Below are 26,621 nucleotides of genomic sequence, written 5' to 3'. Positions count from 1 at the left end.
GCGGGTGGAGGGAGGCTTAAGAGGGAGGGGAAATATATATACATATAGTTGCTTCACTTTGTTGTACAGCAGAAACTAACACAACATTATAAAGCAATTATACTCCAATAAAAAATCAATTCAAAAAAAAAGGAAACTCTTCCAGCCTCGCCCTTTCTTTCCTTTTTGCATCTACTCTCCCCACTCTTCTCCTGACTTTGATGGTTATCCTAGCCTCCTCTCTGGTCTCCTTGCCTCCAGCCTCTTCTCCCTCAGAGGAAGAATGAGACAGGCTAGCAGCTGGGAGAGAGGCATTCCTGGTGAGTTCATCAGTCTGGTGAGTTCACTGGCTACAGATACAGCTCTGACTGTACCACAGGTGTTTTGCAGAGAGGCATACATACCCACCCTGGAGGAGGGGATGAGAACTCCCTCCAGTGTTCTTGTCTGGAGAAGTCCATGGACAGTGGAGCCTGGCAAGCTACATCCATGGGGCTGCAAAGAGTGACTGACAACTGAGCCATTAGCACATATACACACACACGCCCATGTTTGGGTAAAGTGTATAGGCACGTGTGCTTGGGTTCACTCACCTGTGTTTATGTGGGAGTGGAGGTGCGGAGACGGGTGACCGTCCCAGGGAGGCCTGCTGAAGGGGACTTCTGACCAAAAAACCTAGAGAACACATTTTTCCCTTGGGAAAGAGTGGCTGATTTCTCAGCCTTTTGGTTCCTCACTGAGAATTACCATCCACTCCTATTAAATGCTATGGTCTGTCTATATCCTGGGCTGATCCAGGCCTGACGGCCACAAGATGCTGCCCCAGAGATGCCTGTGATCAGAGCAGAGGGCCTTGAGTGGGGCAGTGGGGGTCTGTGCTGGGTCCCCAGCTGGGGTCTGGCACAGCGCAGGCAGCGTGCAGGGCTCCAGGTCTAACAGCACAGTGCTCAGCAGGTGCTGCGAGGGCTTTCTTTAGTTGCAGCGAGTGGGGGCGGCTCTCTGTTTCAGTGTGCGGGCTTCTCACTGCGGTGGCTTCTCTAGCTGCGGAGCTCGGGCTCTAGAGCATCCAGGCTTCAGTAGCTGTGGCAAATGGGCCTAGTTGCTCCATGGCTTGTGGGATCTTCCGGGACCAGGGATCAAACCTGTGTCCCCTGCACTGGCAGGTAGATTCCTAACAACTGGACAACCAGGGAAGTCCTGGTCTTAATAGCCCCTGACTATCCCCATGTTACAGATGATGAAACTGACTCAGGAGGTTCCATAACTGACATCAATCACACAGCTGGGAAACAGAGGGGTTGTGTTTCAAAGTGGACCTTTGTGACCGACTCCAAAGCTTGCCAGCGTGCCCCTCTTAAGCTCTCTGAGGCCTCCAGCCTGGATCCAAACTATTCACGCCCCCCAAGCCTCTCTTTTAGAGAGTTGTGCCCCTCTAAACACTCCCCGAGGGTAAGATCTACCTCTCCCAGCACCCCAAATTAAACAGGCAGGGCCAGCCTCAGCCCCTTCCTTCCAGCTGTCCACTGTCTGTCGGAAAGCAGAGACTCTGGACAAGGGGGTGGGGGCAGGGTGCAGAGGGGCGCAAAGATTTGGAAGCCAGCAGGAAGACAAAAGAATGACAAGAAGGAGCAGCTGTTTGCAAAGGGAAACCTGAGAAGAGCACAAAGCTCAGGCCCTAAGCCCAGGCTCGTGTGGAGCCAGGGTAGGGGTCTCCCCAAGGTCAGAGACTCTGGGGGCAGGCGGATTGGAATGCTGGGCCCCACTCCAGGGTGCGTCCCCCCTCCCATACGCGCAGACAACTGTGCCCTCTTCCTCTTCCTGGCTGAAGACACCTGCCTCTTTCTGCCGCTCTCCTGCTCCCATCCCATGGGTTTGGGGGCTCCTTTCTTATTTCCCTCCTTTCATGCTGAGGCCTCCTTTGACTTGCCCTGGTGCACCCCTCCTCCTCCCATTCCTGGTAGTAATTTTAGCAACTTTTCCTCTGAACTCCCGCTGGCATGTTCACAGCAAATGGCCCCTGCTTGGGCCTGACACTTGATCAGGGTGGTGACAGAGCCCAGACAAAGCAGTCACAATGCTGGGGAGGGGAGGGCAGCAGAGACAGATTACCTTCCTTCCACTGCAGGCCTTATTTGGTCTACCTTGGTGAAGCTGTCCGCCCTCCAGCCCCTCTTTATTTATAGCGTTTTGCTCTGCTCGCCTTTGTCTTATCTGCTATCACTCTAACACAGCCTACACTCTCCCCACGCACCCCCACACAGGGGGCCCCTGGCCCCTCACTCCTCCCACCAGGAATGTGCATGTGAGCAAAGGCACTGGCTCTAAGTTCAGGCCTGGATTTCACGTCTTCAAACAGTTGAGTAGAGCTGTGCGGAGGAAGGATCTTTATGTTGGTCACTGTTACATCCTGATCGACTAAAATAATGCCTGGCACATAGGTGTTCAATAAACACTAGTTGAATGAAGGAGTCAGCAAAGCTGCGGTCTTCAAACTGTAGTGAGTAGAAGGAAGAGAATCCTGATGGAGCTAAGTGTAGGTGCCAGAGGGCTGAAGAAAGAGTGGGGATATTTAAGGATGTCAGACCCTCCAATCTGGCTTCAAACTGGGGCACTGAGGCAACAAGCCTAGAGACAGGCGAGTTCTCTTCCCCCCTCCATAAGCTCTCTTGAGAAGAGTAACACTGTAACACCAGTAGACAGGATCCCCCCAACTCAGCAGGAGGGGAACAAAGTACCATTGATTTACTAACTGTAGAAAAGGCTTCCCAGTTCTAGGCCACAGACGCCCGTGATGAAGATACTGGCTTTGAAATGGCTCGGCTGGCTCCCAAGCATCCTCTGTGCATCTCAGTTGCCGGCATCTGTGTCCGAGCCCTGGGAACTCAGGGAGGGGCAGCCGCTTTAGCTTGGAAAGCTCGAGGGGGTAGATAAAAAGGAACTTTGCCCTTCGTAGCCAGTCCCTGAGGTCCCTACCAGTGGACCTAACCCCTCCGCACATGGCAGGGCCTGGTCGGGACCCTCAGGGTTTGTTCTGCTGAGCAGTGCCTGCAGGGGCTAGCTCAGCGGCTGCACACCGTGACACCTGGGAGCCGCGGCTGCACTGCCCCGCAGCCCCTGCGTTTCATGGTCGGCATCCCAGTTGCCAGCTCCTGCCCAACTAATGCCGCCCAGACTGTGTCGTGGTTACCAGGCAGCCCCCACCGAGGCCCCCACCTGGATCGCCCTTCCCTGCTGCACCCACCGCACCTTCAAAGTACACCTGTGCCCCATCCCCCTGCCTGCAGCTCTCCTTCCAAGCGGACAGTAATCAGATGGGTCAGCCCGCATGCGCTGAAGAGTTGAGGCTGGGAAGGAGGGGGAGCTTCATACCAAACCATCCAGTGGTTGCCTGGACACAGAGCCAGTGAAGCTTAAACACTGGAGGAGCGTGGCATCGGCTGTGTTCTGTGCTCACAGGCTGAGCCCCAACTCCCTTTGCTCCCCTCCTCTGTGGCTGCTCCTCAGGCCCTCAGGAAAGTGGGAGATCTTTCCAGTCCCTCTACCCACCTTGCCTGAACACTAATCTCACCAGAGCTGGAGAGTGGTCACCCCTACAGAACACAAGCCGGGTGCAGGCAGGCACAGCCCCTCCTAGACCACAGCAGCTGTGTTGTCTAGGCCCTGAGGTGGGGCATTTAGTGCCTGTGGTCAGGGCTAGGAAAACAGGCAAAAGGCTCCAACCAAGGACATCTGGAGCCAGCCTTCCGCACACAGTGGGCCCTGGGCTGCTCGGACCCCCAGCCCTCCTTCTCAGGCTCCTTCCCCAGGCTGGGCTCCATCCCCATCTCCTGAGCTTGAATCTTGCTGCCCTGACTGGCTGCATATCTCAGAGAAGGCTTTTCCTCTCCCCATGAAGTGAAGGACTTGGACACATCACTAAGGCCTGTCTGGCTCTGAGGCTCGGTGACCTCACACACTGCCTGGCTGTCCAAGGAAATCAGTGCCTGAGCCAGAGGCCCCATCTCTAAGCTCCCTGGTCGTACGTCTTGCCGTTTGGCTGGGAAGCCTCCTTCCAGCTGCCCCCACCTAGCCCCTACCCTCGGTCCAACTCTGCTCTGGGGTTGCTCGCTCTCAGCCCCATCCCATGTCACAGTTGGGTGCAGGAGCCAGGCCAGGGAGCAGGAAGGACACTAAGCAAGGGACCAGGCTGGTCCTGGGGGCAGGGTCCCCGAGGGCAGTAGTCCAAGAGGGCGTGGAGGTGGGGGACGGCCTGCCTGCGGTCAAGGTGGTCGTGGTCAGTTCCCCCTCCCACCAGCTGTGGAATGTGAGGCCTGGCCTGGGAGATATTTTGGCTGTACTTGGAGCCCTCCCCGCCCCCTGGAATCAGACCCTGCTCACTCCATGCCATAACAATGACGACCACTTCCAATTGTTTCCTAGCTGGAGGGGGGGGGGGAGGGGAGCACAGTTTGGGAAAGGAGGGGGGAGCCTGGGGGAAATGCTTCTAGTGACAACAGTCCTTTCTAAATCCGGCTGGGGACTGGGTGCAGGTGGGGGTGGGGGCGCCCTGCTTCCCCATATATACAGCCCCCGCCTGGCCAGGTCGGCTCCACAGCTCTCTCCTGCGCTCCAGTCTTCTCTCCTTGCTGCTCTCAGGTAGGGGCTGGGAGCTGGCGGCCCTCCTCTGGGATAAGGGCCCAGGTTTAGGAAGGGGCTCCTCCAGGAACAGCATGCTGCTTTCAGGGCTTCATGCAAAGTGTCAGGTCTGGTCACGGAGCACACACGGGCAGGTCTAGACATGTGTGTACATGCCAGGGGAAAGGGGGCTCATGTGTTACAGGGGGGATGTCTGTGTCTGACTGAACATGTGGGACCAGAGGGGTGTATGTGTGTGTGTGTCTGAATGTTTGGTGAGGGAAGCTATGTGCCTCACTGCCTGAGACACAGAAATATCAACTGAGAGAGGAGTTTATGATCAGGCCCGAGGACAAGTAGGAAGCGGCAAGAGGATGGCAGAGAACATTTCGGAAGTCTGTGCATAAAAGCTAGTTCTGTGAGGTTTGCACTGGGTGACTACCCACATTCACATACACAGGATGGCTCGTGTGCGCAGCTGGGAGTCGAGCAGTGGGAGTGTGTGTGCCCCCTGCAAAAGTTGTTCCCAGGGACAGGAACACGGCATCCTGTCTTCGTACCCTTGACACGGTTTCTGTGCTGGGCACAGACTGATGTACAGCTCGCCACATGTCTGTTGTGGAGCGCGTTCAGCTGTGCCATGGGTGTGTCTATGAGAAGATGCCCACGGGGGCTCCTCTCTGACAACGTCCACCACAATTGACCACAGAATGGGGACAGGATGGATGAGAACTGGCTCCGGAGTCATGAGACTTGGGTTCAAGTCCTGGCTCCGCCACTTACTGTGACGTGTTTTTGGACAAGCAAGCTCATGAACCTAGATTTCCTCCTCTGTAGAATGGGGTGAGGACTGAGGAGGAGGACGGGCATGAAAATGCTCTATAGGCTATAAAGCCCCAACAGTGTGACCACTGCTTGTATGTCAGGTGGCTCAAAAAGGCAAGCTTCACTAGATGGGGGAGGCCAGGGCAGGCCATCGGCCAGGAGCAAGGAGTGAGGGGCTTGCTGAGGTGACATCGGGAACCTGGGTGGGAAAAGCGAGAGAGAGAGCGGGACCGGAGAAGCCCGCCACCGCCTCCACCCCTGTTCAGGCCTTGGGGCGGAGGGGTGCCGAAGGGCGGGACTGGTGAGGCAGGGACACAGCCCTGACCAACCTTCCTTCTCTCCAGGCCCCTGCCGCCTTGAGCCCCTTTCCTCTCCAAGGCGCGTGTGAGAAGCCAAGGTAAGGCGAGCCGATCCGAGAAGATACACAACTCTAGTTTCTGCCTCGCCTTAGGGAGCACGGCCTGGTGGCCAGGAGTTCTTACTGGTGACTAGTGAAGGAGTCAGGTAGTGAGGAGGTTCAGAGAGGTGTGTAGTGTGTACAGTTAGGTTCCTGCTCCCAGAAGCCCAGGGCACTCTGCCCTCTGCTAGGAGGGCCCCAGGCTGGACCAAGTTAGCCTCCGCCTCTGCCCCAATAGATTTGCTGGGGCTAGGAGATGAGCTGAAGGAATGAGGGACTCTCGGTGACCCCTGCTGACCCCTGAGCACTGTGATGGGCTTTGGGGCTCCTGCTGCAGGGGAGAAGAGTGGAGGGGAGGGCAGTCAGCTTCTTCTCCCTCCCTTTGCAGCCGCAGCCATGGTGGACGCGGAGATGGCCGCGTTTGGGGAGGCCGCCCCCTACCTGCGCAAGTCAGAGAAGGAGCGGCTGGAAGCCCAGACCAGGCCTTTCGACCTCAAGAAGGACGTCTTTGTGCCTGATGACAAAGAAGAGTTTGTCAAGGCCACGATTTTGTCTCGAGAGGGTGGCAAAGTCACCGCTGAGACAGAGCATGGCAAGGTGGGTGGCGGGGCCAGCGTGAGAGGCCACCCTGGATGTCCCCCCATGCCTGGGTTGCCTGGAGGGGGGTGCCACCAGGATGCACCCCACAGAGTCCTGGTTTTCCCTTCCTCTGGGTAGGGATGTACTCTCTCCAAATAGCCCTTCTCATCCCCAACACCCCGTCTATCTTCTCTGGGCCCCTGGATTCTGTTCTCATGAACGTGGTTCTATAACCTGCCTAACTCCCATCCCTGTTCGTGGGCTGTTGCAGACAGTGACCGTGAAGGAGGACCAGGTGTTGCAGCAGAACCCACCCAAGTTCGACAAGATCGAGGATATGGCCATGCTGACCTTCCTGCACGAGCCTGCGGTGCTCTACAACCTCAAGGAGCGCTACGCCTCCTGGATGATCTACGTGAGTGCACCCCCGGACATCCCTCTGAATCTAGTGGCTTCCTGCTCCATGCATGTCCACCTCCTGGAGCCCAGCATGTCTGTCCTTTGTGCCCAGGCAGTACTTCACTCTGTCATAATCCCTACATCCTTGTGCATGCTAAGCTGCTTCAGTCATGTCTGATTCTTTGTGAGCCTATGGGCTGTTGCCCACCAGAGTTCTCTGTCCATGGGATTTCCCAGGCAAGAATACTGGAGTGGGTTGCCATTTCCTTCTCCAGGGGATCTTTCCAACCCAGGGATCACATTCGTGTCTCCTGCTTGGCAGGTGGATTCTTTACCACTAGCGCTACCTGGGAAGCTCACCTACATACTTGGTGCAGTTCTAATGACCTGAGGGCTGGGATTGCTCAGATGGACTGCGTTCATACAATTTGCTTTCTCTCCCTCTCCTAAGACCTTTCTCTAACTCCAAAAGCTGCCACCCCTCCCGCTTCATCACTGGCAACTCACTTCTTTTCCTCCCCTAGACCTACTCGGGCCTCTTCTGCGTCACCATCAACCCCTACAAGTGGCTGCCGGTGTACAATGCCGAGGTGGTGGCCGCCTACAGGGGCAAGAAGAGGAGTGAGGCACCGCCCCACATCTTCTCCATCTCCGACAACGCCTACCAGTACATGCTGACAGGTGACAGGCCCCAAGTGAAGGGCTTCTTGGGGGCCCCTCCTCCCGAGGGGTTCAGGCCTCTGGGAGAGATGCAGGGAGCTGGGGCAGGGTGGGGAGATGACAAAGCATCCTGAGCAACTCCTGACTTGTCCTCCCCATCTTCTCCCCGCAGACAGAGAAAACCAGTCCATCCTGATCACGTGAGTGTGGCTACTTCCTATTCCCTTCCACAATCTCCTTCAGCCCACCCCACATCAGGACCCAAGCCCCCAAGCACAGACCCCCAGTTCTCTTTCCCTCCACCTTCTGATGCCAGCTCTGATGTCTCCTCTGGCCTTGACCCTGGCCTTCTCCTTGCTCCTCCCCTTCCTTTCTCCTCCCCACCCCTCTTATTTTTCCTGTCCCATCTCCTTCACTCATGCCCCTCTAACTCATCATGCATCTATCCATAAGCCTGGGAACACCATGTCCTCTTCCCCTCTTCATTTTCCTTCATTTTTCCCTTCAGAAACCCTCCCCATTCTTCCAGCTCCACCTGTTCTTTTCCAAAATGGCCTGGGCCCATCTCCTTTGATTGACCTTGCCCAGCCAAGACCATATTGAGTTGTGCATAGTCACTCAGTTGTGCACGACTCTTTGCAGCCCCAAGGACTATAGCCCACCAGGCTCTTCTGTCCATGGGGATTCTCCAGGCAAGAATACTGGAGTGGGTTGCCATACCCTCCTCCAGGGGATCTTCCCAACTCAAGGATCAAACCCAGGTCTCCCGCCTGCCCAAATCCGCTTCTTCTAGCACATCCTTCCTAGTTGCTACCCTTGACCCTGTGTATGTCAGAGCACAGCTGTGTTGCTGGGATGCATATTATCTGCTGGCTTCCTGGTGCAGGGCTCTCCCTGCCAAATAAACTAGGCAATCTTTCCTGACTCGAGGCTTGTGTTCTCAAACAATGTCTGTTCACTGCCTAATAAGCCCGACTGTCCCAACAGTGGAGAATCCGGGGCAGGGAAGACAGTCAACACCAAGAGAGTCATCCAATACTTCGCAGTCATTGCTGCCATTGGCGACCGCAGCAAAAAGGAGCAGACCACAGGCAAGGTAGGCCTACTGTCCTCCAAGGGCCTGTGCCACAGAAAGGGAGGAGGAGGAGGAGGCCTCTCACCTGCCATCCTTGACCTCTGCAGGGCACCCTGGAGGACCAGATCATCCAGGCCAACCCCGCCCTGGAGGCCTTTGGCAACGCCAAGACCGTCAGGAACGACAACTCCTCCCGCTTCGTGAGTGGGCCCTGCCTTTGGACTTGGGATTTGGGCTGGTCAAGGGATGTGTCAAACAGCAGCCCTCCCTCAACTCATCACCACTTTTCTCCATGTCTCCAGGGAAAATTCATTCGAATCCATTTTGGGGCAACCGGAAAGCTGGCGTCTGCAGACATCGAGACCTGTGAGTGTCACAGATCTGCCAGGGCTCATCCTGACCCCGCCCTCACTCTAACTGTCTCCGACTCAGTCTCTCTGTCACTGGACCGCTCTGCCCCTCAGGCTGTCCTCCTCTCTCCCTGTCTCTGTGTCTCTAGTCTGCATGTTCCTCTCCCTTTGAGACTTCCTCTGGTCTGTCTCCATCTCTGTTTCTGCTTGTCCCTGTGTCTTTCTCTGGGACCTTCCTCTGCTCCTGGGACCTCGTCTCCATCTCCATCTCTGTGTGTGATCTCTGTGCATCTGTGGGTGCATCTCTCTCCCTCTCTTGTTTCTCCCTTTCCCTCTGTCCTGTTCTCTACATTTATCATTCCTTTTTCTCTATTTCCTTATACTTAAATCCGAACTTTTTCTTCTTCTCTTTCTTCTCCCCTCCTATTCACAGACCTTCTGGAAAAATCCAGAGTTATTTTCCAGCTGAGAGCAGAGAGAGATTATCACATTTTCTACCAAATCCTGTCCAACAAAAAGCCTGAGCTGCTGGGTGAGTCACAGCTACCAACTGAGACCAACTATTTCCATGGCAACCTGGTCCCCTCCACTTGCAGCTGCTTGTTGACAGGCCCTGGGTTTACTGCACTGCTGGATTCAGTTCTGTGGGATGCAGGACCCCATTAAGCCTTGTCATGTGCTCTTTTGCAGGTCATGTGTCATGGCAGAGAGCCCCAGGGAGGGCCAGAGATTTGTGCCCCCATTCTAACATCTCTTCCCCCACCCCCCAGACATGCTGCTGATCACCAACAACCCCTATGACTATGCATTCATCTCCCAAGGAGAGACCACTGTGGCCTCAATTGATGACGCTGAAGAGCTCATGGCCACTGATGTAAGTGTGTGAGGAACCAGCTGAGAGGCAAGGGGACTGGTGGTGAGGGGCAAATGAGTCCAGTTCACTGGCCCAGAAATAGAGCTAAGACCCTGGCTGTCTGTTGTTCCTTCCTGAGGGCTGGAATGTACCCTGTGACCTGGGTGTGCTGGGATATAGGTGAGATTAGACAGTGACTTGTATTTTCAATCAAAGCAAAGAGGGTTGAAAGCCATGGACAGAGAAACAGACAAGCCAAAAAACAAAGCATTACTAAGGGAAAGGGGTGGGTGGGGCCAGAGCAGGCTGCTAGGGGAAGAACAGGTGTAGACACATATGGGAGAGCCAGGCATGGATGCAAGGGAAGGGCCTAGAAGAGGGACAGCAGTAGAAACATGAGTGGGTCACCCAGAGCAGCTCCAGAGAACAGCCTAACCACTGACACCCGGCCAAGGCAGTCCACACCCACCCAGCTCTTATACTTCCCAGCTTAGTTTTGGGGTTCCCCACTGGGGATGGGAGTCTCAGCACCCATTCAGGAGATAAGATCTCGCTCAACTGCAGAGGGGCCTCATTTACCTTCCATATTCCCTTTTCTGGGGTCCACCACCACGGGTCCTGCCTACAGAATGCCTTTGACGTGCTGGGCTTCACTGCAGAGGAGAAAAACTCCATGTACAAGCTGACGGGCGCCATCATGCACTTTGGAAACATGAAGTTCAAACAGAAGCAGCGAGAGGAGCAGGCCGAGCCTGACGGCACTGAAGGTGGGAATCAGGGGTGCAGGGCCCAGCTATGGAGCCATGAAGCCTCTGTCTGGGAGGAGGCGTCCCCTTTCCAATTCTGCCATCGGCCCTTTCCTTCCAGAGGCTGACAAGTCCGCCTACCTCATGGGGCTGAACTCAGCCGACCTGCTCAAGGGGCTGTGCCACCCTCGGGTGAAGGTGGGCAACGAGTACGTCACCAAGGGGCAGAATGTCCAGCAGGTGGGTCATCTTCAGACATTAAATGGCAGAGGGGCTGGCCTGGTGTAGCCGGGGGAGCTTTGCAATTTACTCTTCCCACCACTCTCTCATTCGGGTTTCTCCCCCACCTTCCAGGTGGCGTATGCCACTGGGGCGCTGGCCAAGGCCGTATATGAGAGAATGTTCAACTGGATGGTGACGCGGATCAACGCCACCCTGGAGACCAAGCAGCCTCGCCAGTACTTCATAGGGGTCCTGGACATCGCCGGCTTCGAGATCTTCGACGTGAGTGGGGAGCCCAGGGTCTGGGAGAATGGGAACTCACTGGTTCACACAGGCAGCCACCGCTGGCCAAGCCCTGGGGAAGGCCGTGGGCTCCCCAGGGGTGGAGACAGCCACGTGTCCTTAGGGGGCGCTCCCTCCCTGCCCTGACTGGAGAGAGGCCAGCCACACCATTGCCAGGCTGGATGCTGCCCCGGGTCAACCCCTTGGGCCACAGAGCCCTGCCTGCCTGACCCACTCCTCCCCGTCCCCGGCCCGCAGTTCAACAGCTTCGAGCAGCTCTGCATCAACTTCACCAACGAGAAGCTGCAGCAGTTCTTCAACCACCACATGTTCGTGCTGGAGCAGGAGGAGTACAAGAAGGAGGGCATCGAGTGGGAGTTCATCGACTTCGGCATGGACCTGCAGGCCTGCATCGACCTCATCGAGAAGGTGCTGCCGCGGCCCCTCTGCCTGAACTCTCCATTCACGCCCCACACACATGAATGCCCCAGAAGAACAGCCGCCCCACCCTTCTGGGCATCGTGATCTAGCTAACAGAAGAACCCCAAGCCCTAGTTTCCAGAGCCTTGTGCTATCCTGGCCACCCAGGACAGGGTGGTCCTGGAGAGCTGAGTTCCAAAGCTTGAGAGTAGATTCGCAGAGGATGGACACTTCAGGGATGGCCTCCCACACCAGTGTGTTTAACGACCCTGGTTTACCCATCAAGGAGCAGGAAGTCTGAGGGTGGCATGGGGAAGCATAAGAGAGCACTTCTTTTCAACCGCAACATCTCAGGGATCTGGGTGACGGAGTAGGGTGTAAAGCACCTATAGCATCCGTGTTTCCAGACTTTCACAAAGGTCCCTTTGAAATCAAAGTGCCACCTTGGGAAGGTTTGAACAGGTGCCAGTCAATAGGTAACTGCTCAGAGCTGAAGTATCAGCTAACAGCCAAAGGGGCATCTCCATTGACACTAGAGCAGGCAGGATCCATCTCCATCTGCTTGAAGCAGGCTCAGTGACGCTGTCCCCTCTACCCTCAGCCCATGGGCATCATGTCCATCCTGGAGGAGGAGTGCATGTTCCCCAAGGCCACCGACATGACCTTCAAGGCCAAGCTGTACGACAACCACCTGGGCAAGTCCAACAACTTCCAGAAGCCACGCAACATCAAGGGGAAGCCGGAAGCCCACTTCTCCCTGATCCACTACGCTGGCACAGTGGACTACAACATCATAGGCTGGCTGCAGAAAAACAAAGACCCGCTCAACGAGACGGTGGTGGACTTGTACAAGAAGTCTTCCCTCAAGATGCTCAGCACCCTCTTTGCCAACTATGCTGGGTTTGACACACGTAAGTGGAGACTGGGACCCAGGGACTGGGAGCAGGTTTCTGCTGTGGTTCTGAGGCAGGTCAAGGGCTAGCCCCCACCACCACTTCCATGTCGGGCTGGGCCCCAGGGTTTACAGACGCAGTGAGAGAATTGGGTGGAGAAATTGGAGCACCCACAGTGAAGACTATGGCCTGCAACCAATTGTGGAGAGAGGTTGGGATTCCTCACCCGCTGCCCTGACTCCGCACATGCCCATTTGTCCCCTTTACTTGACTCTCTTCCACAGCTATTGAGAAAGGCAAAGGCAAGGCCAAGAAAGGCTCATCCTTTCAGACCGTGTCAGCTCTGCACAGGGTGAGTGTGTGATCGGTGCCAACCTAGCCCTGCTCCCCTGCCTGGCTCAGCCCTGACTCCTCCCACTCCCTCTCCTCAGGCCCTTCCTGACCATCTCCACCCTCTCTTCTCTCCCCTGTATCTGCTGGCCTCGGCTCTTACTCCTTTTTCCCCTGGCTTCTTTATCCCTTCCGCCTCCCACAGTCTCCTCCTCCATGTCTTCCCCTAGCCCTCCTTCACTCTCCAGCTCCTTGCATTCTCTCTTTCCTTTCCTTCCCCTCTGCTCCCTTTCTTACTTCTCTTTCACTTTCTTAACTTCTCCCTCTTGGGTTCTGGGTCACAGGAGAATCTGAACAAGCTGATGACCAACTTGCGCTCCACACACCCCCACTTCGTGCGGTGCATCATCCCCAATGAGACAAAGTCTCCAGGTGAGCCCAAGAAGCCAGGCCCAGCCCACCGCTGAGATGCACTGCCCCAAGGTCAGGGTCTTTTAGATCACCTCTTGGCTCCCACCTTGGAGATTTCCAGATCACATTCTTCCCCTCCCATTCCCCAGAGGCTCACACACAGCCTCCCACCCTGGCCCCAGCGCTGCCCTCCATTTAGAACGTGTAGCTCAGGGTAATGTGTAACTACTTTGATGGACATTCCCTCCTAAGTGCCTTATAGCCCTTGATGAGACATGTAAGGATTGTTTTTCCCTTTCTGAATCATAAGGAGATGGAGGAGTTCAGGTGTCTGGGTTCGGGTGCCTGGCTCTGCTAAGTTCAGTGACCTTGGTCAAGTCCCTTAACCTATCAGGGCTTAGAAAATGGTCTATATTGGCCCTGGCCACCACCTATGAAAACAGGCATAAACCATATAAAATAAGGACTGTGAAAGCCTTTTGGTTACTCTCAAATTTTATGGCAAGAAAAAAAAATACTGACTTGCTAAGGTTACAGGCCAGTCTGTGACAGAGCCAAGATCAGAACCCAGAACCCTTGGCTCTCAGCCCCATGCTCTCCCCACACACTTCTCTCCCTTCCCTCCTGCCGCAGGGGTGATAGACAACCCCCTGGTCATGCACCAGCTGCGCTGCAACGGCGTGCTGGAGGGCATCCGCATCTGCAGGAAGGGCTTCCCCAACCGCATCCTCTACGGGGACTTCCGGCAGAGGTGGGTACTGGGCGCTGTAGGGCTCAGGGCACAGGGGAGCCTGGGCAGCCTTGGCAGGACGCGGAAACCGCGAGTGGCCTTGGATTCTGCGGGCAGAGCCAATCACTGCAGAACATAGGTGACATGGGGCACCTCCCTCCCAGGTATCGCATCCTGAACCCAGCGGCCATCCCCGAGGGCCAGTTCATTGACAGCAGGAAAGGGGCAGAGAAGTTGCTGAGCTCCCTGGACATTGACCACAACCAGTACAAGTTCGGCCACACCAAGGTAAAGAAAAGGAGGAAACAAATGACGACAAGGAGACCTCTCTTGTCCTTTTACTTTGTGGCTCCTTTCCTTTTACCAACCCTCTCACAAGCATTACTGAACCACGTGCTAGCCCTCCCTGTGGACCAGACAGCCCTGCTCTCCCATTCTAGCTCCAGTTGCCACTGACCTCCTTCCTCCAGTTCTTCCCTGCCTTGTTACCCTCCCTAAGATAAGCCCCTCTTCGTCCCCCTCCTGCCTGTCCCAGTCATGTCCACACACAACTTCCCTGCAGGTGTTCTTCAAGGCGGGCCTGCTGGGGCTGCTGGAGGAGATGCGAGATGAAAGGCTGAGCCGCATCATCACCCGCATCCAGGCTCAGTCCCGAGGTGTGCTCTCCAGAATGGAGTTCAAGAAGCTGCTGGAACGCAGGTGAGAGAAGTTAAAGGGAGGGTCTCAGGCCTCTAAGGCCCAGGTTGGCTCAGAGCAGTAGAAGGAGAAAGAGCACCCCAGACCTTCAAGTGACAAAGGGCCAGAACACAGCAACAAACACCAGCGGTGGGCGTCGTGGTGGGGGGTGGTGCCTCGCTGTCACAGTGCAGGATGGATGGAGGAGCCAGGGCCTCTGGGCAGGAAGGAGGGAAGAGGCTGTCTCACTGACCTTCTCACTCGGCCCCTGCAGAGACTCCCTGCTGATTATCCAGTGGAATATTCGGGCCTTCATGGGAGTCAAGAATTGGCCTTGGATGAAGCTCTTCTTCAAGATCAAACCACTGCTGAAGAGCGCAGAGACAGAGAAGGAAATAGCCATCATGAAGGAGGAGTTTGGGCGCCTCAAAGAGGCTCTGGAGAAGTCGGAGGCTCGGCGCAAGGAGCTAGAGGAGAAGATGGTGTCCCTGCTGCAGGAGAAGAATGACCTGCAGCTCCAAGTGCAGGCGGTGAGACCCCCAGGCCTCTGCCCACATCTCCCACACACCCTGCACCTCCCTACCTGGGGGCTCCCCATCCTGTGCCCTCCCAGGCAGGGGATTCTGGAATTAACACTTCCACAGGCCTCCACAGAGGTCTCTAGAGAAAGAAAGGGAAGGGTAGAAAGCATTAACAAAAATACAGGTTTTCCATCAGGATTTAACCTGGATCCATAGCTTAATAATTCTGTGACTTTAGGCAAATGATGTGTTGTCTCTGGGTCTCCATGTCCTCATCTCTATAGACAGGGAATAAAGTTGCCCTTCTCACCAGGCTGTAAATATGTAAAGTGCTGGCATCAACAAATACAGTTCCCTCCCCTTTGATGGAGGAGACCAGAGGAAGAGGGCCAGATAAAGAGACTTCTGGTTCCCTTCCTCTCTGCTCTCATTCCCCAGTGCTCCTGTCACATTGCCCTAAAAGTCCTCCCCTCCCTATCCCTCTGAGGTTCTTCTCAGCTGGGGAGATCCTGGGGTTTCCCTCTTACAGTGAAGGTGGAGCCTGTCCCTCCAAGCTTTTGCCATCCACCCCATCCACCGAATAGCTTCTCCTCTGCACCTTGCCCTCAGGAACAAGACAACCTGGCTGATGCGGAAGAGCGCTGTGACCAGCTGATCAAGAACAAGATCCAGCTGGAGGCAAAGGTGAAGGAGATGACCGAGAGGCTGGAGGACGAGGAGGAGATGAACGCTGAGCTCACTGCCAAGAAGCGCAAGCTGGAAGATGAGTGCTCTGAGCTCAAGAGGGACATTGATGACCTGGAGCTGACCCTGGCCAAGGTGGAGAAGGAGAAGCACGCAACAGAGAACAAGGTGAAGGCAGCTCCCTTTGAATCCAGACCAAGTCTCAGGATTCCCAGACCTGAGTGTGGTCCTGGCCCTTGGCCTTGGAGGTCTCCATAGATGTCTCCAGGTTGGTGATGTCTGACCCCAGGGGGGATGGGGTTCTCGGCCAACAGGTGAAGAACCTGACAGAGGAGATGGCTGGGCTGGATGAGATCATCGCCAAGCTGACCAAGGAGAAGAAAGCTCTGCAAGAGGCCCACCAGCAGGCCCTGGATGACCTTCAGGCGGAGGAGGACAAGGTCAACACCCTGACCAAGGCCAAGGTCAAGCTGGAACAGCATGTGGACGATGTAAGTACACTATCACAAGGGTCTAGATGTACCAGGTCCGTCAGTGACTGTGTGCATATGTGTGTTTGGGGGAGTGGGGTTAGAGAGTGCTCATCTCCTGATTCCTTTTAGAAGGGAACTGGGGAATAGACAAGGAGAGGGGTGATCAATTCAGAGTTATGTATCTCATCTTGCTGATGTGATCAAGAGTAGAGATGGGCTTCTTTATTTTACTCTAGGTTCAAGCGTATATGTCTCCGTTCAACCACGGAATTTAGAGGGTTATCTCATAAGAACATGATAAATTTCCTTGGGAATTTTGTGAAGATCCTCAAGGAGGATCTTTGGACTTCTAATGCTTTAGCCAGGATCTGATCCTCAGTGATCACTGCTCCCATAGGTAGTCCTTTGAGTATATCTCTACTGAATCATTCTTTATCACTCTGTTATCATTATTGAAGTATTGGTCCCATCCATAGACTGGAAGCTGCCTTTAGGTGGAACTTGGTTTTATTCAGTTTGGCATCTGCAGTGCCTAGAATGGGGCCTGGAACCCAGTAGGTACTTACAGGATGCAGATGAAATGAAAGTAGCTTTGGGATTTTACCCTATAGTCATTCATTCAGTAATTTATCATAGTTACTGAGCATCCCTCCATGCTAGGCACTCTCACAGTGCCCTGGCCACATTTGGCCAATTCTGGGGAAGTATTCCCAAGTCTTGACACCTCTAAGGATCCCTCAACCCCAGAAAGAATGAGCTCCTAAATTATCAAGTCAGGATACTTCGCCTTAAGGTCACATTGGTCCTTCTCTTCATCAGCTGGAGGGATCCCTGGAGCAGGAGAAGAAGGTGAGAATGGACCTGGAGCGAGCCAAGCGGAAGCTGGAGGGTGACCTGAAGCTGACCCAGGAGAGCATCATGGACTTGGAGAACGACAAGCAGCAGCTGGATGAGCGGCTCAAAAAGTAGCGTGTTCCCTGCCCCATCACCCATCCTCCTCCCCCACCTGCAGCCTGGTCCACTCATGGAAGTACTAGCTGACCCAACAGATCCATCCTCAGAGGCAACAGCCTCATGCAGCTTCCATAAGGGGGTGCAAAACTGTGGGCAGAGCCTCCAGGAAGAGAGCTTTCCTCCCCCAGACACACACATCAAGGCCCAGCAGGCCTCCCTGGCAAAAGTCTAACCCAGATCCCTCCAGCCCTCTCTTCCTGCTGGGCACTCACCCCCTTTATACACAAGTCTCTTTGGAGACCAGTTGCATAACACAGAGGAAAGTTCCACACAAAAGCCTCTCAGGAAAGTCCTTTCAGGTCCTTCACAGAGAGCCCAGAGGACCACAGAGAAACATGGTCAGCCACCACGTGTGAGCAGTGCAGGGTCTGGCTACTTCTTTGTTCAATGATTTTGTGTTTCCAATTCTTATTGCAAGACCTTCCAAAATGTGTAGATCCACATTTCACACTTGGCAAAGAGTGAGTCTGTGCACATATACAGATAATCAAAGATCTTCTGTTGCTTTAGGGTCAGGATTCTGAAAGGCTCTGAGACTCATCCTGATCAACAGCCTCCCCAGAAAGTCTTCACACTTCCCCAGGCACAGTACTTGTTGAATGAATGAATATATGATCCCACTGATCCTCAAACGACCTTTTAAGAATGGTACTTTAACCCCACTTACCAAAGAGGAAAGGAAGGCTTGGAAAGGTTACCAAATTGCCCAAAGTAACAGACACAGAATTAAAGACCATCAAGAGCTAAAAGGTGCCTTTGAATTGGTCTAGTCCAATGCCCTCATTTTACGGACCAAAGAAGGGAGCATCTCGGAGCCCAGGTCCTGTCACTCCACCTAACAGCGCTCTTCCTGTTGTACTTCCTATTGAACTTCAATCCTCCAGCAGGTGTTACACTTTCAAGGACCCTACAACAGCCCTGGAAGCTGGTTGTTGTTTTTTTCCATGAAATCCTGCTCCTCATTTGTTTCATTACCATTTCCAACCACTGGCAGCCCCTCCTTGAGCCCGATCAGCCTTCTGTGCCTCACGGTCCCTTCTTCCTCGCAGGAAGGACTTTGAACTGAATGCCCTCAATGCGAGGATTGAAGATGAGCAAGCCCTGGGCAGTCAGCTGCAGAAGAAGCTCAAGGAGCTTCAGGTAAGGCCCCTGGGCTGGTCTTCAGCCTCCCGACCCTCTTCCACACCATTCTCGCCCAGCATCACAGGCACTGGCTCTGTGTCTGTGAAGGGAGATGCTGGCTATCACAAATCCCCCACGGAACACTTCCAGGAGGGCCGGCTGATCCAAGGATGACATAGGAAGAGATCTGGAAACACTCACCGGTCTGGGGACAGAAATCCCAGCTTCCTAGGTCAGCTGTGGTGTAGCTGGTGACCGTGGGGAGCGCGCTGCCAACCTCTGGATCTATGAGTCCTCCTCTGTTCCCCATGGCTTTTCAGGCCCCTTCAGCCCAGCTGGACTGTAACTTCAGTTCTTACCTCTAGAGTGGACACTGTGTTGGGTCTTTAGCTGTCTAGTCAGACAAACCTGGCTCTCTCATTCCAACTTCAATTATTTTTGCCACAAAACTGCCTAAGCTATCCCTGGAACTATCCCTTTGTCCTTCTTCAAGAGCAACCACTTTCCTTCCCATAAAGAAAATGTAGCATGTTTTGGCCCAAAGGCAGGCTAACTCAACTATCCAAACCATCTCACTGAGGTGATCCTTTTATTTCTACTTGTCCCCTGGGGGCACTAAGCTGACAAGCCAGGAGCCTTCTAGAGCCCTGGGAGGGGGCTCCGATAGAGGGGCCAAGGTGCTGGGTCTGAGCACCCCCTGTCCTGCCCAGGCACGCATAGAGGAGCTGGAGGAAGAGCTGGAGGCTGAGCGCACCGCCCGGGCCAAGGTGGAGAAGCTGCGCTCAGACCTGTCCCGGGAGTTGGAGGAGATCAGCGAGCGGCTGGAGGAGGCCGGTGGGGCCACGTCCGTGCAGATCGAGATGAACAAGAAGCGCGAGGCTGAGTTCCAGAAGATGAGGAGGGACCTGGAGGAGGCCACGCTGCAGCACGAGGCCACGGCAGCCGCCCTGCGCAAGAAGCACGCCGACAGTGTGGCCGAGCTGGGCGAGCAGATCGACAACCTGCAGCGCGTGAAGCAGAAGCTGGAGAAGGAGAAGAGCGAGTTCAAGCTGGAGCTGGACGACGTCACGTCCAACATGGAGCAGATCATCAAGGCCAAGGTGGGCCCGGCTCTCCTCTCCTCTCCTCCAATTCCCTCCACGCGCCTCTGCTTTCTGGCCACATCTCTCTTTGTCTTGTTCAGTTTCCTGCTTCCCTCTTCTACCCTGTTCTTGGACCCTTCCTTTATGCCTTCCTCTTTCCCTGCTCCTTTTAATTGCACCACTCGCACCCCATCAGCCCCCTGCATACACCGTATAACTCTCCTTCCCGTCTCAGGCTAACCTGGAGAAGATGTGCCGGACCCTAGAGGACCAGATGAATGAGCACCGGAGCAAGGCTGAGGAGACCCAGCGTTCTGTCAACGACCTCACAAGCCAACGGGCCAAGCTGCAGACTGAGAACGGTGAGCCCTACCCTTGTCTTCTGAGTTCCTGAGCCAGTCCAGGTTTGGGTATGCACACATCTCTCCAGAGAATGGGACCTGAGGGTTAGGGGAGGGGTGGGGGAGAGAGGAGTGACTGACCCTTGAGAGTTGAGTGTGCTTCGGTGCCTCTGCAGGTGAGCTGTCCCGGCAGCTGGATGAGAAGGAGGCGCTGATCTCCCAGCTGACCCGAGGCAAGCTCACCTACACCCAGCAGCTGGAGGACCTCAAGAGGCAGCTGGAAGAGGAGGTTAAGGTGAGGCCCAGAGTCAGGCCACTTGTCCAGCGTACTGGCTGGCCTTGCATCCACCACTTCTTTCCCAAGAATGAGGCTTGCTGTCTACCCAGTATTTTCCCATTTTCCAAAAAGAAAATGCCCAGACCCTACCATGTGCGTGTGTATGTGTGAGCACACTCAGTCGAGTCCAGTCTTTGCAAAACCACAGACTGTAGCCCGCCAGGTTCCTCTGTCCACTGGATTTTTCAGGCAAGAATACTGGAGTGGGTTGCCATTCCCTCCTCCAGGGGATCTTCCAGACCCAGTAATCGAACTTGTGTCTCCAGCATCAGCAGGCAGATTCTTTACTGCTGAGCCCCCTGGGAATCCCAGGCCCTACCATATGCCTCCTAATTCTACCTCCCATTCAGAGGCCTTCTGCCTTTCTGCAGCCATCTCTGGAGGGCATGGAGTAAGAGGTGGGGATGGGGGTGAGGGGAATGAGGTGAAGAGAGGAAATAAACTAGAGAGGTGTGATGGCCTTAGCTGGGCATAGGTATGGGATGCAGGAACTGTACAAGTGGTCCTGGGATTTGCAGGGCAATCTGAAAACTGGAGAAAGAAACTCAACTGGATCCTATTTTGAGCACTTTGCTGGGCTCATTAAAAAGGGGAAAGAATATGAATTTTTAAAAAGGTCAGGGCTCAAATCCTAATCTGCCTCTTAAGAGCTTGGTGATCTTGGGGAAATTGCCTAATATCTCTGAGCCTCCATCTCCTCCGCTGTAAAATGGCGGTGAGGATGATAAAGCCTACTGCGTGAGAAGCATGAGGGGGATGGGCACAAAGCCTTTTGTAAACAGTGCGGCACTGTATGAATTTTCTTTAACAGTACTCGGTAAACTGTTCCAGGTCCACTAGGGATTTAGAAACAGGTGAGAATGTGGGAGGATGTTGAAATTAGAGTGAGGAGACAAGCAGTGCATCACAGGGTAAGCTGAGCCCACCCCTCGGTGCCGCCCCTCCCAGGCAAAGAACGCCCTGGCTCACGCACTGCAGTCGGCCCGGCACGACTGTGACCTGTTGCGGGAGCAGTACGAGGAGGAGACGGAAGCCAAAGCCGAGCTACAGCGCGTCCTGTCCAAGGCCAACTCAGAGGTGGCCCAGTGGAGGACCAAGTATGAGACAGACGCCATCCAGAGGACAGAGGAGCTGGAGGAGGCCAAGTGAGTCCCGGGCGGCCTGCCTCTGGCAGGGGCCCCTGTGACAGCAGGCCGCAGCCCAGCCCACTGCTCACTGGGGCTGGCTGTGGGGATGGATGCTTAGCTAGCTTTTGACAATGCAGAGGACCCTGCCCCGGCCCCACCTCCTTCTCCTCTCAGGGAAGCTTTTTGCTCGCGTTATGTTTCTCATCCGAATATAAGACGAACAAAAGGTTTGTCTGAGGGCAGAGTGCACCCACCTGGGGCAGGGTGCCATGGCAGGTGAGAAAGGGGGGTGCTGGGACTGCATGTGTCCTCCAAGTCTGCAAGCCTAGAGGCTGGCCAAGGTGGGAGCACTGCCTCGCAGAAGGCCCCCTGGGCGCTGTGGGTCTTCACACCCTGTCCCCCAGACTCTCCAACAGCCTTGTTTTCTGCCCCTGGGCCTGTCCTCAGGCTTCTCCAGCAACACTTCTGAGCTTTCAAAGACTGTCTTCCACAAGACTCACCATGTTTCCCCTTGTCCAAATCCACACCCTCCATCCTCCCCACCCTCTCCCACCACTACTCCCCCGCCCTCACCAACACGGGCAGGAAGAAGCTGGCCCAGCGGCTGCAGGACGCCGAGGAGGCCGTCGAGGCCGTCAACGCCAAGTGCTCCTCGCTGGAGAAGACCAAGCACCGCCTGCAGAACGAGATCGAGGACCTGATGGTGGACGTGGAGCGCTCCAACGCGGCCGCCGCAGCCCTAGACAAGAAGCAGAGGAACTTCGACAAGGTGGGCCCGGGCTGCGGGCCACAGCCAGGGGGCAGAGCAGGCCGGCCGGAGGGAGTCAGGAGCATCCTCCCAGGAGGCTGAGGCTAGGGAAGGCTGGGCCAGGAGGGGGACCTGGGTCCCGGAGGTGGGGCCGGGGCTGCCCCTTGAGCCGCTTCCGTCTGTTGGGTCCCCACAGATCCTGGCCGAGTGGAAGCAAAAGTACGAGGAGTCGCAGTCAGAGCTGGAGTCCTCGCAGAAAGAGGCGCGCTCCCTCAGCACCGAGCTCTTCAAGCTCAAGAACGCCTACGAGGAGTCCCTGGAGCATCTGGAGACCTTCAAGCGCGAGAACAAGAATCTGCAGGGTGCGGGCGCAGGCCGGGAGGGGCGGGGCGGGGAGGGTCCGCACGTGGCGCCGCCCCGCGGCTCCTCCAGGCCACCCCGCACTGGCGCAGGCAGCCCCCGACTGAGCCGCCCGCCCCTCCCACAGAGGAGATCTCCGACCTGACTGAGCAGCTGGGCTCCAGTGGCAAGACCATCCACGAGCTGGAGAAGGTCCGCAAGCAGCTGGAGGCCGAGAAGCTGGAGCTGCAGTCGGCCCTGGAGGAGGCCGAGGTGCGAACACCGGAGTGGAGGAGGTGCAGGGGGTGGGAGAAGCTGAGGGCTAGGCTATGGTCCCTGTTCTCATCTCCCCTATCTTTTGTTCACGGGTCCACCCTCAGAGCCTAGAACAGTGCCTGACACTTAGTAGGTACTCAACAAATATCGTGGAAGGAACGAACGAACCGGTCACTCACTTCCCTTCACACAGACATTTTACCTATTACATCTTAGACAAGATTTCCTGTTTCACTCCCCCTCTTTTCACCCCTGCCTCCCTCTTTGAGCTTTTACATTCTGTGCCTGATTGCCTCTGTTTCCTTGGCAACACCACTCTCTTCATTTTCTTCTTTGTCTTTATAGCTCACTCTCCTCTGTGAGAGCCTGAATCACCTTCTCTTAGGCCTTTTTTTTGCCTTTCAAATTCTCTTTTCTTCTTCCTCCTCCTGCTTCTTTGACTGAAGCACTTACACCACTCTTGAGCTCACTTTGTATCCAGGATTCATGGACAGCCCCCTGGCCCCATCCTGTGCCCTGACTGCCTCAGACCTTCTCTTCCCCAACCCCCTCCAGGCCTCCCTGGAACACGAAGAGGGCAAGATCCTTCGGGCCCAGCTGGAGTTCAACCAGATCAAGGCAGAGATGGAGCGGAAGCTGGCAGAGAAGGACGAGGAGATGGAGCAAGCCAAGCGCAACCACCTGCGGGTGGTGGACTCACTGCAGACCTCCCTGGACGCGGAGACGCGCAGCCGCAACGAGGCCCTGCGGGTGAAGAAGAAGATGGAGGGTGACCTCAACGAGATGGAAATCCAGCTCAGCCATGCCAACCGCTTGGCCGCCGAGGCCCAGAAGCAAGTCAAGAGCCTCCAGAGCTTGCTGAAGGTATATGGTGACTTTTGGAAGCAGGAAGTCACCTCATCCAGAGAGGGGCAGTGGCATCCCATCATCACAGCACCAGCTCCCTCCGGCCCCTGGGCCATCACTGACCCCTCCCACAGGCCCTGCCCAAGCCACCACCACAGGGTCACTGCAGCATCCAGTTCAGCTAACAGCCTTCTGATGGGTTGAGCCCAACTCCCTCTCTCATGCGAACTCTCCTGATGCACAGGACACCCAGATCCAGCTGGACGACGCGGTCCGTGCCAACGACGACCTGAAGGAGAACATCGCCATCGTGGAGCGGCGTAACAACCTGCTGCAGGCCGAGCTGGAGGAGCTGCGGGCCGTGGTGGAGCAGACAGAGCGGTCCCGGAAGCTGGCGGAGCAGGAGCTGATCGAGACCAGCGAGCGGGTGCAGCTGCTGCACTCCCAGGTGAGCAGTGCCCTAGGGCGGTCCCAGAGTGGAGCACGGGCAGGTCTCCGCAGGTGAGTTTCAGGAGACATGCGTGGATGCTCAGTGCTGCTTTTCCTGCTCTGCCCACCCCTACCCTCAGAACACCAGCCTCATCAACCAGAAGAAGAAGATGGAGGCAGACCTGTCCCAGCTTCAGACTGAAGTGGAGGAGGCAGTGCAGGAGTGCAGGAACGCTGAGGAGAAGGCCAAGAAGGCCATCACGGATGTGAGTCCCCCTGCCTGGCCTGCCTACAACAAGCCAGGGTTTTCTTGGACTGGAAGACTTAGACCTAGTATCACTTCTCTCCCGTGTGCAGGCTGCCATGATGGCGGAGGAGCTGAAGAAGGAGCAGGACACCAGTGCGCACCTGGAGCGCATGAAGAAGAACATGGAGCAGACCATCAAGGACCTGCAGCACCGGCTGGACGAGGCGGAGCAGATCGCGCTCAAGGGCGGCAAGAAGCAGCTGCAGAAGCTGGAGGCCCGGGTGCGGGAGCTGGAGAACGAGCTGGAGGCCGAGCAGAAGCGCAACGCGGAGTCAGTCAAGGGCATGAGGAAGAGCGAGCGGCGCATCAAGGAGCTCACGTACCAGGTGCGGGCCCAGCAGCTGCCCCCAGACCGGGCCTTCTGCATCATGGCCTGAAGCCAGGGTGACAACCACCCCAGAGGGATGAAGTGTTCTCTCTTAGCCTCTTAGAGGGCAAAGAGCCAGAGTACAGCCTATGGCTACCCTGTTTCTACTCTGCCCAGCCCTGTTCTACCCTGAATACCCCTGGCTCAGGGGGCAGTCTCTGAGCCTTCTGGCCTTCAAGCTCCCCATCAACATTCACCATCAACCTGTCCCTTCAGGACACACCTGGAGCTCCAGCAGAGCTCACCCAGCACAGATGACCAGAAAGCAAATATGTAACCACATCTTAGCCTGGCGTCATCACCACCAAAATACACCAAAGCCATTGGAATGAATCTCAGAATTTTTCAGTTACTCAGGGAAGCATAGACTTTAGCTTTTGCAGTGTTTTCTAGAATCAGGCTATCAATTAGATTTTGTTTCCATTCCAGTCCAGAAAGTCGCCATCCCTCTATGCATACTTGTCCTTAACCTAGATCAAGTCTATGTCATTTCCCAGCAGTCCAGGAAATCCCATCAGGCCTGCAGTCCCAGAGTTCCTGCCAGCACATGCTGGGTTTATCCTCCGTGGGGCTCCAGGACCCCCCAGGGCCCACTTCCAGAACAAGGCCCATGCACAATTTTGTGTGCAATTTCAGGAGGCCCATCAGCTCCCTAGACTGTTTCTTGGCACATACTATTAAAAGTATGCAAATGTTTTTTTGGTAAGAAATTGTAAGGAGAACACAAGTGTTTGGTGAGGATCAGGAAGTTGAATTGGGTCAGGATATTACCTTCAGGGTAAAGCCGATGAATGTGGGAGGGGCCATACTGCTTCCTATGACCATGCCATATTCACTGCTGCCCCCCCCCTTCCCCACGACCCCCAGACAGAGGAAGACAGGAAGAACCTGCTGCGGCTACAGGACCTGGTGGACAAGCTGCAGCTGAAGGTCAAGGCCTACAAGCGCCAGGCCGAGGAGGCGGTGAGTGATCCTGCTGGGGTCCAGGCCTGGAGGAGGGGACCAGGCAGTCTCATAACCCCTGGCTCCTCACCTCATCCTCCCATCCCCCCAAACCCCCACAGGAGGAACAGGCCAACACCAACCTGTCCAAGTTCCGCAAGGTGCAGCATGAGCTGGACGAGGCGGAGGAGCGGGCGGACATCGCTGAGTCCCAGGTCAACAAGCTGCGGGCCAAGAGCCGCGACATCGGCGCCAAGGTGAGTTCCCCCCACGACAGCAAGCCCCCAGCCCCTCAGACATAGCCCCTCACACCAAGATTCCTTCCCTTCACATACTCCTGCAGCCGAACCCCACAGCCCCAGAGGCAAGGTAACTCAGTCCTCCATGATTTCTAAGGTTCTTTCCCCTCTCACTTTCAATGATTTTGTGATTCCCAGCCCTACGGTGGTCAGCAGAAACCCTAATTGACACATATTCAGTGTGTCCCGACCTCCCCCAACTGCTGTTTCCCCTTCTCTTCCACCTGCTTTGGCCTTCAGTCTTGTAACTCCCACCTAAGATGTACGTCCCAGAGGGCCTTGTCCTTGTTGAGGAAGCATCCCTCCGTTTGACCCCAGGGCCCTTCCCTCCAGAGCCCTCCCCTCCACACTTACCCCTAGGACCCATCTCCCACCACCTCAGGGCCTCCCTTAGGCCACACTGTGGTACTCCCCACCTCAGTGCCCATCTCTGCTTTGCTGCCTGTGCCCATCCCTGCCCAACACCCACCTCTCCGGAGCTAGCGTGGACTGTGTTTCCTTCCCAAAGGGCTTGAATGAGGAGTAGCCGTGCCACATCTTCTTGGTCTGCCCTATCTTGAGGGTGCAACGAAGCTCCCAGTCCCGGGGCCTGGAGAGCTGCCCCTTTGGAAGAAGCAGAATAAAGCAATTTTCCTTGAAGTGAGATCCTGCCTCTAGACTCTTCTTCACAGCCTGCCAGCCACAGGAACATGAGGACATGACCACGGGACGGGGAGGGGGGCTCCAGGGGAGGAGGCCAGACCCAGGAGGCCTCCCTGGGGAGACTGGGAGGCTCCGAGCATCCTTGGTGCAGCACTGCCATGGTCTCCCGTCGCCTCCTCAGCAGATGACACCTCTCCTGTCAGCCCTCTCCCTGGCCCAGAGACGCAGGGGGTTAAAGGAGATTTAGAGAAGCCCCTGAAGCTCTCCTAGAGCACGTGAGCCCAT

General features: G+C 55.6%; 1 protein-coding gene across 1 annotated transcript; it reads left to right on the top strand.

Moving 5' to 3' along the window:
- Positions 1–4,516: 4,516 nt before the first annotated feature.
- On the top strand, positions 4,517–26,339 carry LOC120853439 (myosin-7). The gene is made up of 40 exons (XM_040227262.1): positions 4,517–4,614; positions 5,763–5,815; positions 6,204–6,412; positions 6,666–6,809; positions 7,318–7,474; positions 7,626–7,653; positions 8,441–8,549; positions 8,636–8,728; positions 8,831–8,894; positions 9,312–9,410; positions 9,649–9,752; positions 10,360–10,498; positions 10,599–10,717; positions 10,832–10,981; positions 11,240–11,410; positions 12,003–12,312; positions 12,579–12,646; positions 12,969–13,056; positions 13,669–13,786; positions 13,930–14,053; positions 14,328–14,464; positions 14,715–14,970; positions 15,571–15,813; positions 15,960–16,136; positions 16,938–17,083; positions 18,182–18,272; positions 18,965–19,354; positions 19,572–19,698; positions 19,854–19,972; positions 20,963–21,159; positions 21,727–21,910; positions 22,086–22,251; positions 22,377–22,501; positions 23,060–23,368; positions 23,595–23,798; positions 23,920–24,045; positions 24,137–24,412; positions 25,321–25,416; positions 25,518–25,652; positions 26,203–26,339. Exons 3-40 carry the CDS (start codon positions 6,212–6,214, stop codon positions 26,218–26,220), a joined length of 5,808 nt encoding a protein of 1,935 aa, XP_040083196.1. The 5' UTR covers positions 4,517–4,614; positions 5,763–5,815; positions 6,204–6,211; the 3' UTR covers positions 26,221–26,339.
- The last annotated feature ends 282 nt before the right edge of the window (positions 26,340–26,621 follow it).

This window comes from Oryx dammah, unplaced genomic scaffold, assembly GCF_014754425.2.
Source record: "Oryx dammah isolate SB20612 unplaced genomic scaffold, SCBI_Odam_1.1 HiC_scaffold_26, whole genome shotgun sequence".
NCBI lineage: Eukaryota > Metazoa > Chordata > Mammalia > Artiodactyla > Bovidae > Oryx > Oryx dammah.
The sequence above is the reverse complement of the archived record's forward strand: the minus strand, read 5'-3'. Positions and strand labels throughout refer to the sequence as shown.

What these genes read in the sequence shown, in the direction of transcription:
- LOC120853439 (XM_040227262.1), top strand. Translation starts at nt 6,212, where the DNA reads ATGGTGGACGCGGAGATGGCCGCGTTTGGGGAGGCCGCCCCCTACCTG. An exon ending in CAAGCTGCAGACTGAGAACG is followed by an intron (nt 19,699 to 19,853) that starts GTGAGCCCTACC and finishes GTGCCTCTGCAG; the next exon opens with GTGAGCTGTCCCGGCAGCTG. An exon ending in AGCGCCAGGCCGAGGAGGCG is followed by an intron (nt 25,417 to 25,517) that starts GTGAGTGATCCT and finishes AAACCCCCACAG; the next exon opens with GAGGAACAGGCCAACACCAA.